General features: G+C 39.9%; 1 protein-coding gene across 13 annotated transcripts in view; it reads right to left on the bottom strand.

Annotated features, from left to right (window-relative positions):
- Positions 1-11,709: 11,709 nt before the first annotated feature.
- Positions 11,710-21,222, bottom strand: part of PTPRC (protein tyrosine phosphatase receptor type C) — a 64,258-nt gene continuing 54,745 nt past the window's right edge. For all 13 annotated transcript variants that reach the window (XM_054211980.1, XM_054211985.1, XM_054211988.1 and 10 more), the window contains 10 exons: positions 19,148-19,305; positions 18,523-18,658; positions 17,694-17,843; positions 17,161-17,251; positions 16,663-16,796; positions 15,619-15,753; positions 15,175-15,297; positions 14,576-14,754; positions 13,769-13,904; positions 11,710-12,995 (listed from right to left, as the gene is read on the bottom strand). In XM_054211980.1, coding sequence (XP_054067955.1) covers positions 12,723-12,995; positions 13,769-13,904; positions 14,576-14,754; positions 15,175-15,297; positions 15,619-15,753; positions 16,663-16,796; positions 17,161-17,251; positions 17,694-17,843; positions 18,523-18,658; positions 19,148-19,305 — 1,515 coding nt within the window. In that variant the 3' untranslated portion in view covers positions 11,710-12,722. The remainder of the gene's footprint in view (positions 12,996-13,768; positions 13,905-14,575; positions 14,755-15,174; positions 15,298-15,618; positions 15,754-16,662; positions 16,797-17,160; positions 17,252-17,693; positions 17,844-18,522; positions 18,659-19,147; positions 19,306-21,222) is intronic.

Here is a 21,222-nt window from a genome sequence, read left to right as displayed (position 1 = left end):
AAGGAAGACCTGGGGAACTACAGGCCAGTCAGTCTCACCTCTGTGCCCAGAAAGATCATGGAGCAGATCCTCCTGGAAACTATACTATATACATATGTATAAGGCACATGGAAAATAAGGAAGTGACTGGTGACAGTCAATATGGCTTCACTAAGGGCAAATCACGTCTGACAAACTTGGTGTCCTTCAGCAACCGGGTTACAGCATTGGTGGATAAGGAAGAGCAACTGATATCATCTACCTGGACTTCTGCAAAGCATTTGACACTGATTCCTTGAAAAGGACTTGGGAGTGTTGGGGGAAGAGAAGCTCAACATGACCCAGCAATGCGCTTTTGCAGCCCAGAAAGCCAACCACGTCTTGGACTGCATCAAAAGAAGCATGGGCAGCAGGTTGAGGGAGGTGATTCTCCCCCTCTACTCTGCTCTTGTGAGACCCCACCTGGAGCACTGCATCCAGCTCTGGTGCCCCCAGCAAAAGAAGGACATGGACCTGTTGGACCGAGTCCAGAGGAGGGCCGTGAAGATGATCAAAGGGCTGGAGCACCACTCCTATGAAGACAGGCTGAGACAGTTGAGATTGATCAGTCTGGAGAAGAGAAGGCTCCGAGGAGACCTTATAACGGCCTTCCAGTACCTGAAGGGGGCCTACAGGAAAGATGGGGAGGGACTCTTTATCAGGGAGTGTAGTGATAGGGCAAGGACTAATGATTTTAAACAGAAAGAGGGTAGATTTAGATTAAATATTAGGAAAAAATTCTTTGCAGTGAGGATGGTGAGACACTGGAACTGGTTGCCCAGAGAAGTTGTGGATGCCCCATCCCTGGAAGTGTTCAAGGCCAGGCTGGATGGGGCTTTGAGCAGCCTGGTCTAGTGGGAGGTGTCCCTGCCCATGGCAGGGGGGTTGCAACTAGATGATCTTTAAGGTCCCTTGTAACCCAAACCATTCTATGACTCTGTGATTCTATGAAAGGGAATTGCTTTACTACAACTTTACCTTTTTTGCTGAATTCATAGAGAATGGCTTTTCAAGCAATCGTGCTCGGACTCTTGCTTCTCTGGAAGCTATACGAAAAAGGAAAAACACAGAGCAAAACTATTTGTTTCAGATACATGTGCATGTGTCTTTGAGACAACTAGTCTAATAAACAGTGTGTTCTGGCACCCATTTAAGTCAGTACGATTTTCTCAGCACTGAGAGCACTTCCGTATTGCCCCAAATAAACTCATTCAGGTACCAGGCACTATAGCTGCTCTGTCTTTGCAGTCTGCCCAGGCAAATCTGTCCTGCCTCTCAGCCAGGCTAATTCTGATGAGACTGCTGGAATAACATTGCTACACTGCATCTGATTCATGGCTCCAAGTTCAATGATTCAGCATTAGCTGAGGAAATCCTACGCTGCGCACCACTGTATGATGCCTTCAGATACCCTCATTTCAGTGAACATACATTGTTCACGTAGACTCTTAATAACATTCCAGCTTTTGACAGTTTCATCCTAGTTATATGGGAGATAAAAAGAAACTGCAAACCAATGTGTGACTCGTCACTTCCATTTTCCTCTCAAAGAGTCAATTTCAGGTACATGCAGGAGGCCATGAAAGGTTTGGCACGTAATACCATGTTCTCCTCGCCCAAGGCAACAAAGATTAAATAAGACTCCGCTTTATTTATGCAGAAAAAGCAAAGTCTGTTTGCTTTAGTAATACATTCTTGTTAGTTTTTTAATTTGGGGGTAAATGTTGGTGAAATTTAGTGCTCATAAAACTTAGAGATTAATCTGGGCCAGAGCAAGGTTTGGTGCGAGCGGACCCTGTGTAAACTCCCACAAGTCTCTGTCAATGCACCTCAGTCAGGAGTGGCAGTGAAACATGGCTGCTGTCCCAGTACTGGACCTCTTCTAAGGGGACAGTGCCAAATCTGCTGAAAAGCTCAATGGTTTCCTTGATTGCAAATAGTTTCAAGCCCACCAGAACAGCACATTTAATTACACTTCCCTGTTGCTTAACTCTGACAGTGTAACAGGTACTTGTGTGTCCTCCAACTATGCTCATGAAATTGACCCTATCCAAAAATAAACCATGAGGTAGAAGAAGTTGTATCTGTGATGATGGTTTGGGGGATTTTTTTGATTACGTGCCCATTTTTAATCTACTGGACTGAATTTTGATGTAACAGAAGCCACTTTTAAGAGCAAATTGATGTCCCTTCTTGCTTCGATCTTTTACACGCACAACAAAAATCCCAAGAAACAGCTGACGCAGAGGAAGAGAGCATTGAAAAAGAAACAGGTGCAAAACTGGAAAGTAATATAAGCAGGTCGATAGGAGTTTCCCACTTGCTGTTCAAATTGTGTGCCTCTTTGCCAGGGAATCAAGGCTAACCACATGCAGTTTCCCCACTATATACTGCTGGCGGGGATCTTATCACTGAACCAAATTAGCAGGAAAGCATATTCTTAGATTGCCATTGGCTGAGGACCAATTTAACAGTGGGCTCCAGGTAAAATCAAGACAAATTCTTATTTGTACCTTTTTTTCCTTAAAGAGGTAGAATGTGAAAGTTAATACTGAGTCTACCACAAACATACCCTGTGCTGTTCTCCACTTACAGGGCAGTAGTATCCAAGAACTGAATTGTTCCAAGGCACAGTGTTGTGCCAAATGCACATTTTTATGTAGCTGACCTCTGTTTTCCCCTTGTTTTGGGGGAGAAGAAAGAGCTTATTACAGAATGGAAACATTCTGCATAGAGGCAGTATTTGTGAGTGTCAGTATCTCTGGTACTGAAGGGGAAAAAATATATATATTGAATGTAATCTATTCATACTTGCTTCTCTTATTTAAGCCCCAACTTACTGCATAGCAAAATCATTGGAAGAAATCCCACTAATTTCAGTTGATGTAGGACAGAGTCCTGGCTCAGAAGAATGGTGGGATCACATTGACATCACTGGACACATTTAAGCAACTTCGTAAAAGCCATTTGTCCATGGAAGTGCTTTCCCCGTGCTCACAATATGCTTTGTGGAGCAAAAACCCACATTGGGAAAACTCAGGGAACTCAGGGAATTGCTTACGCATTATCCTATTGGGTCAAAAATTTTGTTTTTCAGGAGAATGTGAAATGCATTGGGCTTAAAAAGCTCTTGGCTTATATAACAGATGCCAAAGGGCAGTCTGTTCATTAGCCAAGACATAAAAGTAAAAAGGCTGCTCCAAGGCCTTGAGGCAGCACAGTTTCTTGAGCTGCGCTGCATAACAGCTGCCCTCCGAAGTCTGGTTAACGTCATCAAAAATGCTCTTTAACGGAGGACTAAGATGACACACTTACTGTCACAGCTTCCCCTCTTTGGACAGAAAAAGACATCCTCAGTTTCCAGAGCTCTCCTCTTCAGCGCTGAACTCTGAGACACTGGGCTCATCCTTTACCTGAAAGTAATCACAGTAGGAAGATTTGCTCTTTTTTCTTTAATATGACCTTCTTTAATATAACCTTCTGCTCTCCTTAGTCCTTGATAAACAATGGATGCTCAGCTATTTGTTATAACGTACTGCTGGCCCTGCATAGGTCAGTCCTCTATGAGAAAGCTACCTTGATCATTTGAGGACCAGGGGGCAGCCTTACAGAATATGTATGCTTCAGTTTTAGAGGACAACAAGTAGGGAACCAGTATGAAGGAGGAAAGGGACTGAACATGTTCCTTCCTATCACATGATTTTATTAATTTGCCGTAGAAATGATTAGCGCATGCTGAAATTTTTCCCTTAAATGCTGCTATAAAATGATATAATTGGCTAAAAATACCTTAATTGCTAAATCTGGTGTACCCTTTTCCAATTTAGAAGTCCAGCAGAACAGCCGGACACCTGCATTTATTTTTTGCATACAGTCCACTTCCCTGACATGGAGGCATAATCCATTCTAGCTTCTGGGCTGGATTACTCATGCTACCTTCTAACAGCCCTTTGTATGTGATCTCTGCCTGTGAACCACTTCAGAGGAGCCATCAGCACACAGCTGTAGCTGCTCAGAGCAGTTACCATCACACGGTCACTCGTTTGTGTTTGTGATGTCTCTCAGCCAAGAGTGTCAGGTTGCAGGGGAAAGTACTGGCTGGGATGTCTACTGTAGATCAAGCTCTTGCCAAGGAAACCTGAATAAACCTTATAAAAACATTCTCTCCTTCCTATTTATCTTAGATTTTTGAAGTTAAAACTATTTAATTTATCAAACTTGATCAATTGAAGTATTTACCTTGGGTGCTGTTGTACTTGATGGTTTTGAGCAAAGAATTGACTAATTCATAATGACAGTCGGATGAAAAAAATCGCAGCACCAGGAATTAAACTAAACAAACTCCTGATTTATTTATATTTTTAGCTACAAGCAAAAGCTTGAAGTTAAGTAATAGAGTGCTAGATGCAATTTTAAAAAATGCAAAGCAGAAAGGAACCAAAGCAAAAGAAAAATCCATAAATATAAGGAAAAACATACCCACCTGCTCCATCCAAACACTTTGGAGAAGAAAAGGGAGAAGAGATTGACGTGGCTGTTGAATAGCATTCGTTTGATGACTCCTGAGCATTTCTTTATAAAAAGAGTATGAGAGTGTGGGGCCATCTCAGTTCAAGCTGCCTTACTCCTTCCCCGACAGTGCCTCCTGCTAGAAGTGTTCTGTCATGCAGCTAGCACCACTGCTGGATTCATGCCTGCGCTGTTTTGGCTTAATGAAGCTCCTCACTACGAAGAGGAGCCTACAGGAAGGCTATGGAGTGTATGTACCAAAGAAGAGATTTACTAGTACACAAAACTTAATCAATGGCACCAATATTCTTGAAACCAATCTTCATTCATTTTGTTAATTTGTATGTATGGCAAGCCATTTAATTTGCAGAGGGCTGCTATTACCCTAACAGTGAAACAGACTTTTCCCAAATGAATAGGACTGAGACCACGGTTCCACACATGTTGTCATGTCATAATAGTGCCTGTCACTCAGGTTTAGACTAGAACAGCGGCCTAGGCTTCAAGGTCTTTAAAACACAAAACAGCTAAGACCAAAAATTTGCTGTAGCCAAAACTTAACCACCTGTTTGTAGTGTAGGTTGTCATGAGTTGTAATGTTGTCTGGATACATATATCTATTGGGACAAGGAACCTTTTCCTCCTTGTTTGGGCATAGGTGAGAAAAAAGGAGGAGTAACTTGCATCTGAACTCTCTCATTTGTTAGAAACAAAAGAGAGAGGCAAATCTCTCAGGAAACAGCAGCAATTGTACAGCACAGTATATAGCTTTGTCCTTCAACAAGAGACCAGAAAATGAGACGTGGAGCTTGTTAATACATTTCTGTGCAGCAGTGCACAGTTCATGATTTCGAGGAGTACTGAATTAGGAATGCAAGATTAGCAAGCTTGAAACTGTGACTCTCACAAAACACTGTCAGAAAGTTGTTCCTGCAAGATGGAAATGTTGAGAACAAGATATCTGATTTGTGGCTATTTCTTTCCTAGCCTAAGATGAACTTTCAAAATAAAACCTCAGCTGATCAAATGATGGGAGGATTCACTTAGGATGCAGAAGATGCAGATGTAGCTCACACAGTAGATATGGGCCTTGAATGAAAATATACATGAGCATCCTATCTGTAAGTCAATGAACTCAGCTAACTTGCTTTTCTCTCACCTCTCTATATTTAACACTTAACTTTAAATTCTGCACAGATCATCGTAAACTAATACTTTTTATCAATAAAGTTTCAAGTTTTAGGGAAAATATTCAGTTGGCACTCAGTCTGCGGCATTGATTTTACAGGGGTCAATGGATTTCCTGTCATCTAAACATATAAGACCAAATGTATCATCAGTCTTCAGAAATGATAAAGCAGAGCCCATGGAATCACATCCCGTGATACAACATTTCAGCTGCTGAGACACCATACTGACATCTCCTACCTTACCAACCTGGTATGAGGTCTTCATGAGTCAGTGTGTCACAGGCTCCAACAAATGCCATGCCGTGACAAGTAATCGACATCTGCCAGGTAGCATGGGCACTTTACACAGCCAGCAACTCCAAAGTGGAGTCCAAGACCATGAGAAAGAAGATGTAACAGAAACTTGTATCTTGACATAGGCTAGGAAACGAGAGGCATTAAGGTAAGGAGCCCTGCATAGACTTATTTCGCAGGTCTACCTGTACCTGGCCATGCTAATGGCTGAGCATGACTCACCACCGTGACTCCTTGGCCTCAGACCTGCTTCATCACTTCGTACCTGGCTGGCGAGCAGTCAACTGCTGTCCGATGCTGGTTACTGTCACCAGACCTGCTCTGCTCACCTTATTTGGGCACTGTAGGACTTTGCCCATGTGGGTGCCATCACTCCCCTGCCTGCTTTGCTTCACCCTTGAGCTGGGCTCCGCTTCCCTATCAGGGCAGCTGGCTCTTGCTGCTTCCTGGCACCCAGGATGGGGGGAGAAAGGGGCAGGGAGGATGCGTGTAGAGACTGGGATGGGACAGGAAGGCTGTTGCAGAAAACAAATAGCTCTTCAAGTCAACACAATGCTGTATATCCCAAATGATAAGAAAACCTAGAAGTTGATATAAATATTCAAACAAGAGGCCACCGTTCAGTAACTGAAGCAAGAGCTGGAAAAGGAAAGGCAGAGACTTTGACTAATTGTACTGTGGAGAGGAGAGTAGGGCTATCTGTGGGTGGGGGCGGAGCTGCGAGCCCTGACCACCGGGCCTGGCCACAGAAAGTCTTTCCACTGTGACTGGAGCAGGGCAAGGCACTATTTGGTAGTGGAAATGCCTCGCCCTCTTTGGAAGGAGGCATAACTCCTTATGGAATACTTTATTAATGCCATTTAAGAAATTGAATTCCTGTTCCATGAGAATTTTATTTATGTTAAATCAATACATGAAGTCAGAATTTCATTTTGTTGCTGAATAGACATTATATGAAGAAAGCAGCATAGAAAAAGGAAACAATGGTACTGAACTGCTCTACTCTTGAAGTGGTTTCAGTGACATAATTATATAATAAAAATAATATATTTAAATATTTCAGAAAAGAGTAGGAGTAAAAGGAAGTACAGTGCTAAACTTAGAACAAGATAGTTATTCTCAAAACGACACATTGACATTAGTAAAATAGGATTAAATGATTCATACTTTGTTTATCCCCCCCCAAAAAATAATCAAAGTCGATACTTCTTGCCAAATGTCTGCATTTGGCAAGAACTCCATCTTCCAGTGATAACTTTCTATTGTAATTTTTTTACCATTTTTCTCTGCAGTTGAAGAACATGCACATTGACTTCTATGGCAACACCAGGAGAGACGAAAAATAATTTTTAGTAGGCACAGATGCCAGCACTGATTTAGTCTGTGACAACATGAGCATTCTGTATGCATGCATGCAGTCTCCTGTATCTCATCTGTAGTTTGCTTTTTGCAAATTCATTTTTGAAAACCACTCTCATGAAGCCCATCAGCCACAAAATCCAATATTGTTTCAGTGCTGTATTGCCCCATAAAAAAGTTAGCAGAGGCCCACCACGTCATCCCTGTTTCTCCTGTTTTTCTTTTATGCTGAGCAGCTGCCAAGTCAACAACTCCCCGATTTCTGGTTGGGAATGTGAACTCACACTTAAGGCTATGAATGACGCACACACCCAAACTATCGAGGCTAAGTATGTAGAGTTTGGCTAAAGCGCACACATATGCTCTGAACTGGTGCTTGGTCTTGGATAGACACAATCTCTGCAGTTCTATGTAAACAAATGTCATCTTCGTTACCTCAAATGGCTCCGCGTTACTGAAATGGAGCAAGCTGAATGCATTGCAGTAGTGCTCTGAGCAGAGCAAAAGGCATTTGAAGAGTTTCGGCGCAGCCTGGCGGGTAAACTCTGAAAATACACCAGGTCCACCCCAAGGACTCTGTGGAGTGTTGGTATGTGCAAGTTCTGGGTCTCGACTACTGCCAGGCAAGGTCATGAGGTTTCATCTCCAAAACGAAAAATTTGATACCGAGAGCTAAAATTGGTCCAAAGTAAATTTCCTTTTTATTTTTTCCTTCATATGTTAGACTGTCACACTTATGACTACATTAGTACTGCCAGCCATGGTGGTGTGCAGCTGTAGGATTCAAGAGACAACCCAGCTGTAAATAGTTATATGCCTATTCCTCTGAAAAAGGTCTATAATGCTAATTTAAAAAATTCAGTAACATCAGGCATTGCTGATGCTGATTCCCGAGTCTGAGGACATAACTATTTAATAAAATCCTGTTTTTCACTAAGGTTAAAACTATGAGACTACTATTTTACAATAATTTGTACTAAGTATCCTTCCTAAATAATTATTTTTTTGTCCCTAGGAAAGAGATCTTCTAGTATAAATTTGCTAGGTACTTTTGTAGTCATCATCTTCCTTTCATTTGCTTTGAAAAGGAAGATTGACTTACAAAGCTTTTGTATAAAAATTTATTTCTACCTTGCTGTACCTTTAAAATTTTTGGATTCTGTTCTTCTTCAGAAGACTTACTTTTTTTCTGAAGTAGAGTTGATGCATATAGATATGTGCTGTACTCTGTAACTGAAACTTTCCTTTTCTTTTATTTTGGTTTTCCCTAGTCTAAAACACAGCACGCTGGCTCTTGGCAAACAGTTCCTTTATGTATGGAAAAATAGCTGGGGTACAGCTGTGTAGAGCCCTCAGGAAATTTCTGATGTTCTTTTAGAGGCGATCTGGAGAATGTACAACGTCAAAAAAACTGGGCCTTTACAAAAGCAAGATGCCTTGTCAAAGAGATAGGCATTGCTACTGCAGAGTTTTTCTGAGGAACATTAAATAAAAGATATAATTTCCAGCTTAATGAGACACCTGTCTTGAGCCACTATTCTTTCTTACTTTCTTTGCCATCTCACACAAACAAATGACTCATGATGTTAATATTTCATTTCCCTTTGTAGCTCCTCGCTTCCACGCTGCCATGTGTCACAGACTGGCTAGCCGGCTCTGCTTGTGCCTCTCACACAAGATTTAACTTGGGTTTCCCGTCCTGCAGCAAAGCTCGAAACCCACTGCTTTCTACACTCCTCTGGCAAACTTTACCCCCCTCCCAGGTGATATCCTAATGGTGGCAGTGAGAGATCAGGCAGGTGGAGGCCCTCTGGGCCTGGTCCAGCCTCTCGATCTCCTGCATGTGCCCACCAGCTCCTTCCCAGCATATCAGTTTAGAGCGAGGGGAGGGAAGTGCTCCCTTCCCCAGCGGGAAGAGAGATCCCTGCAGGTGGGGGCTGCAGGCTCTGACAGCATCAGCTGCCTCAGCTGAGGGAGGGTTCATGGACACCAGTTGCATCTACGGGTCGGAAAAGGAGCAGGCACAAACGTGCCCTGCAAGAGCTCAAATGCGGCAGTGGAACCTGGGGTACGGGAAAGCGGCAAGGCTTTTGTCATCTCCTTGAACAGCATCCCTGACCACCACGGCTCAGTGCACTGGCCATTTATCTCAAGAATCAGGATGTGGCTGATATTCCTAATTTACAGTCTCTGAAAAAGATTTTAATGTAACTGCCTTTTTTCATTACAGAGCACAAGAAACTTATAAAAATCTAAACAAAAGCAAGCACTCGATTCATTCCCCACTGCAGTTACCTGACCAAGCAGAATCTTGTGGAGAATCTGGGATCCTCCCTCTTCCTGTCTTCCCACCCTGGACTCTGCTAACGCAGCACTGTCACTTTTCCATACCTGGCAAACTGTGTGAGCAATCCAGTCCCTTTGGTCACATCAGCCCTTGATTACCCTCGTTTGTTGCTCTAAGTTCTCTCCCAGCTGACCTCTTGCTTAGTTACTTTTATCCTGGACTTCAGATTATAAAACACTTTCAAACAACAGCTAACTCTTAGCTTGAGGCCAGTGGTTAGCAGCCTTTCTGCAGCATAGCTCTACTTGATAAAATAAAATTTTTGCACCTTCCTTTGCATGTCTGTTTCTCAGCTTTTAGGCCATGCCATCTCCAGCCTGCTACAGTGATGCTCTTGCCCTAACAAAGCCAGGCCAAACAAAGGCCTAACAAAGCAGAGCTTATTAACTTGGGCTTCATGGCTCGCCTGTAATATGCTTCACTGCATTCCTGGGAGACATAAAATTAAGCCTACAAGTGAATAAGCCAAAGTGACTATGGAGCATCCATCATAATGACCACCTTCTACAAGCTCTGTGTCACCACCTTGTGGATTTCTGAAATTCAAATGACAATAGAGAGGGAAAAAAACCATCCCTGGTACATACACAGAGAGTTCCTAGAAGCAATTGGAACTTCTAAGCTATGTTAAGATAGATTCCCTCAGTTGTCACACTGGGATTTAATGAGATTTAATTGTATGAAGTGTTATTTAATTTTAAAATAATTAAAAGCCAAGAGCTCAGGTTATCCCCTTGTGACTATATAGAACTTTATTCCAAAAGTGGTTTACACTAGGCACATGAGGGCAGTTTTAATGGAAGGCTCTGTTTCTCTGATTGGGCTAATAATTAAGACATGCATGAGGCAAAATTTAACATAGTTCAGGACTTTTCTTTCAAAATACATTCACAAATCAAGTGTTAACCTGTCAGGCATTTTTAAAAAAAAATATGCAGTCAAAAAAACATTGAAATTATTCTAGAAAACAATTTAAGCAAACAAAATCCTCCAGAATTTTTACAGCCCAGGTGCTGCAGGATCTTAAAAAGCTGCAGAACCAGTTTTCAAGGAAGTGAAGTGCATGAGTGCCCTCAGATTTACACAAATGAAAATTTGTGCCTAATTTTTGGTTCGGGAAACATTTTCTGTTACTCCTAAAAGTGTGACTATTCTCTGTCTCCACTACTAAGCTACTCTTAGTAGCTGCACTGCCCGCTTTATTTTACTACCTGAATGAGCTAGAGAGGCTTTACAGCAGCCAAGTCTTAGAAGAAGAAAAAGAAATTAGTTGTTCTCTGTCATCCAGTGAGCACCAGTGAGTGGATCTGCATCCAAGGCTCTTTTGATCTCCAAAAAAAATTTGCAATTTTGACATGTTGCTCTAAAAATACCCACCAGGCTTTGGGCCTACAACCTTTTTTGATTATGTTCACGTTTAGTCTCAAGAGCTTTTTCTCCACAGGTGACCCCCTCAGCTTTGTTAGTTTATCACTTAGCACAACTTCACCTGAAAAGGCAGTTCGGCTGGTAGTCGAGGGGAACTCATTGCCTCTGTCACTGTTTGCTGCCACTTACTCAAGCAATACTGCCAGGAAGTGCTTGTCTGAGCTGATAATTGTAAGTGAAATATTTGATCTAGAGTAACAGCAAAATTAAATTAATGTTTAAACCAAGTGTGACTGTACGTGTTGTTTTACATGGCTCTCTAAGTATTTTCAATTATGTTTTGTAAAGAGACGTGAGGAGTATGCAGTGATAAAGTAGGAGGACTGAATCTGTTGAGTGACTCTTTCTTTAATGACTTCGAGCAAAATAAAAATGAAATTTCCTTCCTCTATGAGAGAATGATGACACTTACCTGGGTTCGTGCACAGTTTCATAAGAATTCAATGGTGTGTTTTCCTACTGAAATTTGTAAATTTTATCAACAGATGGGATAGGATGATATTCTGTTCATTTAGCAGAAAATTACCAGTTTGCAGAGTCCAATAGAAGAAAATAATTTGTACCTTGTCGACTATTAATTATCTTTTTATTTGTTCTTGAGACAGCAGGCTAAAATCCAGCAAGAAATAGTAAAAATATCACAACTGTAACTTACAACACCGCATAATGAAAAAAAAAAATCCTGTACCAATTAAAATCTACAAGGTTTGGAGGAAAAACCTCTAAGTATTTTCCAATTCTGAAAACAGGTCAGATGCATTCATGGAAGCAGTCCCTTTAAATAACAGTAAGCATAAGAAATAGATGTGCAAGCATGCAGTATTTTAAGCTCTAAGAGTAAACAGAATGTGTTTTCTATCAGAATTGTTGCAATCATTCGAATGCCCATCTCCAAACTCTTCTTTGAGTCTAACATTGAAATCTCAGATTAATATACGTGGAGCAACAAGGACACCTTGAGGCGAGTCAGAAAAATGCAAAAAATTTCTATTCCACGTTGATATGGGAGGATTCACAGATTTTCCATAAATCTGAATTCCTTGGAATTGCCACATGATGTAAATGATAAGCTCTTAAAACTGTTTGCCAAAGTCCCACAGGTTCCACAGAGTATTATTAAAGCAGCGCTTGGTCATCACTCCTGAAATGCTACAGTGTATGCTTACCAATTAGGTTAATGTACTTGCTAATAGTTTTGAAGACAGACCTGGTTTTGCAACACACTGATCTTGTTCTGAGTTGCTTTTCTCCTTGTCACAGAAGTCAAAAAACTTTCTTCCCACTGCTCAGCATAGTATAATACTGTACATATTTTTAAAAGAAAAAGTATAAAAATAGTGAAAAGGTTTCTGAAGAAGTATTAAATGCAAATCTACACAAAAGTTAAACTTTCACAGTTCGTTGTTGCACTCTACAAGTTTCAAGTATTTCTTTAAATTTGTACCTTTGAAAAACTGATATAACAGTAAACAATTTCCAAAAAAAAAGGTGGGAAGAGGAAGAAACCTTATACTTCTTATTTGCCTTAGATATTTTGCACATGACAAAGCACTTTTTTTTTTTTTTTAGTATAGCCTCTAAGTTAGAACTGGAGTTGTGGGCCCGTTTGTAGAGCTTTCTGTTCCCTTAATGCCATCTGCAGCCTTAGAATCATCACATACTTCAGAAGCCTCATTTCCCTCTGGCGTTGGTGGGGTAAGATCAATAGTGATCAAATCAGTTTCCGGATTAGTTTTTTCTACTTCACTGCAAAATTCAACTTTATCTTCCTGCTGGCTGTTCTTCTTTATTTGACCATTCTGTGCAGGGTAGATACTGGCGATGGTGTCATACAGAAATTGGTAATGTTCCTTAAATATAAAGAAAAGAGGTTAGCATGAATGGAACCCTCAGAGCTCAAGAATAAACCCATTCTTTCTCCATTTTCTTAAATTTTAAAATGTAACATGTAGTTGAACACGGAAGACTGCATATGAAGTAGCTTCCAGAATTTTTGGTGTACAGAGTGTTGCTTTTATGGTTTATTCTGATTTCATGTTTTGGAAAGTCTCTGTAACTGCCTGCATCAGACAGTTCCAAGTTGTCACTCAGTACCCTCTTGGTTCACAAAATCCCCCAAATATGTTTTTTACAGTACCTAAGCTGTAAACAACACATGTTGTAAGGAGTCTAGGAAAGTCATCTAATAACCTGCCCCCCATCAATGCCGCTTAGGTCTGGTTTATCAGTGTGTGTTTGTATGCCATAAAGACACAGTTCCTCTGGAAGGAGTTAAACAAAACAAGCCTGTGAAATGGAGTTAACCTCCTAACTCTGCAGAAGTTAAGGGACACTGTACCCGTACATCCCTGAAGCAACTGCAGAAACATCAATTTATGCAATTTGTAATTTTATCATATCCACCCTTCCACAAAGGTGTTACAGAATTGCAGCTCCGGACATCTCACAGACCTCTTCATTCTTATCAGCAACAGCCAACTGGCAAGTAGTAGTGAGCGGCTGTGAATGTCCTGATTACAATTAGTGTTCCCTATGCAGAAATGAGGGGTAAGGTTATCAGGATATTAGTGACCATGATAAGTAATCTCAACGTTTTTTCTGGTAATTCGTAAGATTTACTTACAAAGGTGGAAACCACTCCCAGCCTGGTGCGACGAAGAGCTTTTACTACTTGAAAAACATCTATTACTTCTTCTATTTCTGCGCTTTCCAAGAGGGTCATTAAAGCACAAAATACACCAGTCTGCCGTGATCCATCACTAGAAGATGATGTAAAATGTACATGTAAATTTAAAATGTAAAATCGGTGAGTCTTCTGATTAAATGTTAGATTTATTTCAAAGATTACATAATGAATTACATTTCCAAAACATTTTTTACTGGTCTGAAATTGTTACAATTAAGAATATCTCTAGGACACACACAGGAGAGTTTATCTAGAGGCTACCTGGATCCCATGTGACCATTTAAGGGGTAAGAGAGAAACCAGAAACTTCAGAGTTACAGTCTCAACAATTGGATTATCCTCTAGTTTAGATGTTATGCAAGGCTGTTCCTGGAAATTGTCGTAAAAAAGTGGGCTTAGGTACTGGAGTGAGAGATGAACCTAAAAGCTCTGCTGGATCCTCATTAGTAGTATGCTACGAGAGCAGCTGGACCAAGCATTTCTTCTCAGAATATGTGTACCAGGCGAGAGCAGCTAGCTCTGACCATCTGCTCCGCACCCACGCTTGCCGAAGAGAAGCGTGCTCACTTTTCAGCACCACAACCAAAAAGGTTAAGCTTGAACAGTTCAAGGAATCTTCTAGGCAGAGCTGTCTCCAGACATATGGAAAGGCTTGTGGGAAAAGGTAGGCATCCCAAAATTGTGATTGTTACGTATATCCAGACCTTAGAGATAGGTTAAGGTATACGCTGACTTCAGACCCACCGGCAGTGGACAACAAGCGGGACGCTGCGGGTACTCCTGCTGTCCTCAGTGACTGGTCTGGCTGGGACTTTTTGTTTAAGGTTGAGAATCATGCTGACTAAATCCTTGGGGTTTTCTGGAACATCCAAGCCACTCCACTTGTGATACTGATACTGGTACACCTTCTGTGTTTCTTTTGTCTGAAAAACATCAGTGGAGATGTAGTCAATATTCAGGTTAAAATAAAGATGTAAGTAATACGTCTATTGCAGCTAATTTACAAAAGAAAAACTGTATTCCTGAGGAACTGCACATGGTGATGTGAGTTCTACCTCATGAATATGAGGTAGGTAGACATCCAAACTTCCCTCAAAGTACAACAGACAGCTGACCTCCCAAGACTCCACTACCACCATCTCAGCAACTCACTAAATGGGAAATTTGAGCTATTTTATAGCATTTATCGTGGTTGGATGCTGGTCTGGAAGATAAAAATATTTCCATTTCTTAGAGCAGGAGGTAAATGCAGTAGGAACTGTCCCTTCTCTTTCTTTAGGCTAAGTTTATAACAGGGAAACAAATTTAAAACTTCCTTTTAGAATTTGAAAAGAAGCTTTTACCTTCAGATGTGTAACATCAAATGCACGTATGGTATAGCTAGGACAACAGTTGACATCTGTCATTTGAACTTCTATGCCATCATACGTTTGTTTTCCTTCTCCCCAGTACTGTGCACAGAGTTCCTAAAATGGATAAAAGTACAAGTCAGTGTATGCCATTCAAACCTCTTTTTATTTTATCTTTCACATGCACTTACAGAATGTATAGACTTTAAAGTAGCAGGATTGTCACTGTATTTTAAAATATAGCATACACTCTTCCCCTCAAAAATTCATTAGGAAGTAAATTAAAGAGGTAAATAATAGAACAAATGATGTTGGAAATCCAATTCCTCATCCTATGAAACACGCTTAACTGGAGGAAGGGAATGAGAGAGTGCAGTGCAGAGTTTTCTTTGCATATAGAGGACCCTTAATACGTCAGCGTCAAGATGGTGCCCTCACCTGATCTCCTTCTTTCAGCTCCGTCAGCATAACAATGACTTTGACTTTTCTTTGGAAGACCATTTGCCAGAAGTCAGAGATAGTTTCCTGCAGTGGTCCCTGTGTTGCAATCATGGCTTTCGGACCCCAGTAACCCTATAAAAGAAATTTTCAATATTATTTTCTTAAATTCATTTGAAATGTGATTTCCATGCAACAGAACTCATTGTCATTTAAAGAATACCCAGTGAAATAAACTAACGAACCCTTTAGTTTATGGGAAAACATGCCTACCACAGTACGTAATGGTCTTACAGGAATTCTATTAGCCAAATGACATTAAACTCAAAAATTAATTCTACACAGCTGCTTAATTTGACCAGTAAGAAATTGACTTTATACCACACAAAGTTGGTGCACAAGTCATTTCACACCAAGCTATCCAAAAGTAAAAATACATTTACTCTGAATAGATATCCTAACTGTGCAGCATTTTAAAGGATTCAGGTAAATTGAATTTAACTACTAATTCCATTAAAATCAATTACTTCATTAGTGACCGATACCTTCTCTCCTTTTGGAGGTATATATTATACAAAAAAACCCTGATGCCCCCAATTTTCACTAGTAGGGTTTTGTATATGTGAATAACTATACCCCCATTTCACTAACAGGGGAAAAAATTAATATGGATCAACTTGTACGCAGGCAGATGCTTACCGATAGAAATACACGTTATCATGAGGCCAGTCTGAAAGCTAGTGGTTTTAATCATAACACACACACGTGCAAAAAAAAAAGTGTTTCTATGTTTAGTGTCATTATTTGAGATTGCACTGTCTAAGACCATGTAAGGGGAAAAGATTTATTACTGCAGCAAAAGGTAGAAGATTTTGATGATTAAAACTACAAATGGATTTGCCAGTCGACTGTCAGATGTTTCTCCCTTATTCAGGTAAATCCTATTCTATTTGTGAAGCCAATGAGAGAATCAGAGCTCAAGCTAGAATACAGTTTTAGCGGAAAGCTTGTGAAATACTTATATTGGATCCCCTAAATACATACAGTTATGAAGGAAGCATTGATGTATTTGCTTGATTCCTCACAGTCACTGTCCTCATCTGAGGAATCATCTGAATCATGTTCACCCTCCTTTCTGCATTCATCTTCGTGCCTGATCGGCACTCGGTTAAAGTCATCTGCATGAGACAAAGTGTCACTGTCACACCACACTGCAGCTCAGGGATAGCATTAGAGAGGGGCTGTCCCTGCACATGCAGGGGGGAAAAGAGATAGAAAAAGACCAGTTTTTTCACAACAGACTGCAGAAGGAAGGCCACTTCATTTGAAATAAACTTAAGTACTCCCAATAATTAATATTTTTAAAAACTCATCTCTTCTTTTTTAAAAACACTATGAGAAGTTTCTAATTTTAGTGTTGAGAAAATTAATAAAATAAATGTCATTAAGGTTATTATTTACTGTCCTCATTTTTTAAAAATTTACTAGGTTTCCTTACAGGAGATAACAGATAAAATAAGAAGGTTAATGGAAAATACTTACATGGAATTATGTTGGCATTCCTATTTTTGCTTTTATTTTCCTCACGATTCCCAGTGTTCTGTGTCCGCCACCCCTTATAGGAAGGTAATCTCTAAAGAAAGAGGACGTTTGGTATTATTCTTGATGAAAGTGTTTCCTGGGATCATTGTTCCCTCTGGACACCCACTCCCAGTCTTCATCTCTCAGCGCCTCACTTCTTACTTTAATTCTTTAAACTTTGGTCACATCTGGACTATAGTTTAAAAATGCCTGCTATACCATGTACAATGGCACAGGAAATCATGCACATAGACACAAGTAATTGTTGTGTGCTCCCCATCTTTGCAAAATAACATTAACATCAAAAGCAGGAATAAAATCTCATTAATTTACAACTTTTTTTCATGAAAGCAAAGAAACTGTTTCTGTGCCAGAAAAAAAAAACAGCACAGAAGTGATCTATTGCGCATGGTATCTCTGCCTTATGACTATTGTGCAAGGCACTTTCTAATGTAAGTGGGAGGTAAAGGCACTAGAATGCAATGCTTATTTACCTGAAACTCTGCCTCCAGCAGAGAGGGATCACTCGGAGGATCTTTTCTTTTCAGATTGTTAAGATAGGAATGCAGTTCCGAGAGACTGACCTCTGTTTCTCCATACTGATTGTATTCCACTAGCGCTTGATGGATAAGGATGTACTGTGACTGGTGTTTCCCATTTGAAGGGTTTAAAAATGAAGTTTTTAAAGAGTTAAAAAAAAAAAAGTCATATCACTTTTTAAAACCATTATAAGAAACTATTACTCCCATGATGTTATTACTGTTAATAATATTAAACATTAACATTAAATGGACATTAAATATACACAAATTAGACATTTTAGAGCACATTTAGTGTGTTGGAGGAAGTGTTCTGCAAATAAATGTAATGTCATTCAAGAAATATGCAATTGAGATTTGAAAGATTTGCAAAACGGTTAAATAAATTAAAAACGGGCATTGCAGTGCGTGACTTTCGTCGTACCCTCAACACAACTGAAAATCTCACGTAGACAGACAGTTTTTAGAATTTGAAAATTAAGTTTGACTATGCAAGCTCAATTTTGCATTTGTGAATTTTATGCCAAAAGCTGGATTATCAAATCTATAATGTTCGTCTTGGCTTCTTTTTTTAAAGCCTAAACTTAAAAAGTTGAAGTTACTAAAACTGAAAAACTGTGTTGGAAGTTTTTCTCTCTCTTAATATTTTTCCGAGCTATATTTTCTATGAACAACTTCCATTGGACTGTAGCAGTACCCAAGACTGAGCAGTGCACTTCTGAGAAATACTGAAGAAGCCCTAGCAGAGGAGAGTCCTAAAGTGAGAGGAGTTTTAGTGAGATACCTCTACTTGAACCATGAGGCACCGCTGCCGACGCAGCTTTACAACATAGCCATAAACATCCACTCTGCCTTCTGCATCCAGCCCCTCCAGCATGGCATCAATTCCTATATACGTCCCGGTGCGCCCAACACCAGCACTGCAAAGCACAAAGGGATTTGGTTATGGAGAGGGAATGGCATCTCCCGGTCCCAGTCTGGGAGGGGAACAGTGAGAGAGCGAGAGAGAGAGGGAGAGACCAGTGAGAGAGCGAAAGTGAAAATGTGTAACAACGGGATATGGAAACCGTTCTTGCTGTAAATTAATTGGCCACTGAAACAAGGAGGAGTTTGTATTTTGAATATCTTTTAATAAAAGTAAGGCCAATATTGCATATAGCCAGTGTAGCCTGACATTTACCCGGCTGCTTTCTGAAAGCCCAAAGGTCTATGTATCCTCAGATTTTAACAACCTGAATAACGTTCAGAAAACAGGCTTTATTATGCATATTTAGTTGCCTCACTCTCAAGTAATCAAGTCATAAAATTTGGGATCAGGCAAATACGTTTGCCAGGTCCCTTTTCTGAATAGGTTCACTTCATGTTCATTTAACATTAAGAGATTTAAAAAAAAAAAAATATATATTTACCTGCAATGAACCACTATTGGGCCACTAAAAAAGTTGCTGAGAGCATTAACTCTGCGTCGGAGTTTGAGAAGGAGATGAGGATCCTCAGGGACTCCATGGTCTGGCCAGCTTGTGAACTGGATATGAGTGACGTCTCTTCCAGCTGTCCTTTCTCTTGCCTAGACAAAGTGAAGTGGGGTTTATATATGTATATATATATATATACACACACATACACACAAAGCCAAAATGAGGTGCAGATAGACAAAGCAGAAAAAAATAAGGGCAACAGTCCTCAAATGGTGAAACAGAAATTTCAAACAGTGTGTTATAATGTAATCCAAACGGCCTCTCAGGTTACAACAGTTTTCATATTAAATTTTAATTAAAAATTATCCATGAATCAGGAATACACAATGACTCCAACAGAGGATGAGCAGGAGGTTCAAAGCGTTGCTAAAAATACTTTTTTCTCAGGTTGGCCTGTGATCCAGAGAATAATAGGTCTCTCCACTGTACTTATAAACAACTTGGCCAGTGTATAGCTCTGCTTACTCCAAGGGTACAGGTTGGTAATTCTCTTATGTTTCCTAGGAGTAGCCTGCTGAGGGTACAACAGATTTTAAGAAAAAAGAAACACAAACTAACAAACAACAAACATTTAAACTGTAACTCAGAATTCTATGGTCTAGAAGTAGACAGAAGAAAACCTATGACTTTCAATGAGAGTGACCCTCTTAAGTCTCTTGATTAAAGCTTAAAGCATTTCAAATCTTGAGTCCTACTTTCAAATGTTGTTGTTAGATTAGAAGAGAGGACATATATTTTGATAACCATGATTATAAAACAAAATGAGAAAGACATCTAAATGGCATTCTTTTGCTGGCCAAGTTTTAGTATGACTATACAGGCACTTCCCCAGCAACTAACCCCCAAATTCTTACTCAAAATTTAATTATCCAGTTGTGCCACAGTTATTCACAGAGTTATTTGCCACCTTTTCAGTAATTATACATCGCTATTCCACCAGAACTGCAGAGGCCTCCACTTTCTCACTAGGGACCACTCTTAAATTCCACAACCAATATCAGTTTTGTCTACATTAATATGATGTCAGCCGAACAGAGAGCAGACAGCTCTAAAAATATCAGTCCTCAACCTGCAGAAATCTCTCATTTCTACTGTCAGATTGTCCTAGTTACAGAGCAATGTCTGTTAATAGTTAATTCTTAACATCTTGATATTCTCACTGTCTTCACGCTAAGTTACAACTGTCTTTTAATCAGACCACTTCCTGAGTAAATTTTAACACAACATGCATTAATAGGAAGAAGAATAGGAAAGAAACAGACAGAAATTTCCAGCTGGAATCATAGATCAAGCTCTGTTGATTCACTATGTTGCCGAAGATCTGTCAGCAGATTTACTCTTTGAGTCTTAATGCTTTTAGCTATGACTTATGCTCCATTTACCTTCACTGAAACCTTTTTGCAAAGGGCCTGAAAGGAGCATTTAGCCTTAGACAGCAAATTTTGTTCTCAATTACACATAGAGCAACTAATGTGATTTCAGATGTATAAAAGAGAATTAACCAGCTTGAATGATTCTATACGTAGCCAAATTGTAATTTTAAAACACTTTTTTTTATAAATGCACTTGAGTTTACCAGAATTTGTAATTGTCCCACTGTACGATTATCCTGAGGGAAGATAATGGTGCTCTATGAGTTACACTGATTTTACTTGCAGAAGGTTACGCTGAGATACACATAAACCACAAAATTTCTGTGTTGAAGAATAAGCTAAATACCTAAGGAAACCACAGTGTATTAAGTTTTCCATACTTAACAGCATATTAACCGTTTCTTCTTAAATGTAGATTCCAGAGTACTAAGGAAAATACATTTTTAAGTTGGGAAATATATGTCTAACTCCTATTTCTTTTAAGGAATGACACCTACATCTAAGAAGTTTTCTCTTAAACTATATGTTGGTCAGGGAAAAGCAGCAGAGTATCTTCCATTGATAGCCACTTAAAAGGATCTCTCAATGATACCTACGGACTCCAAATAGACACTCCAATTCCAGTCAGTCTTG

This window comes from Rissa tridactyla, chromosome 8 (genome assembly GCF_028500815.1).
Source record: "Rissa tridactyla isolate bRisTri1 chromosome 8, bRisTri1.patW.cur.20221130, whole genome shotgun sequence".
NCBI lineage: Eukaryota > Metazoa > Chordata > Aves > Charadriiformes > Laridae > Rissa > Rissa tridactyla.
Note: the sequence above shows the minus strand (reverse complement) of the source record. Positions and strands in the feature narration are given on the sequence as shown.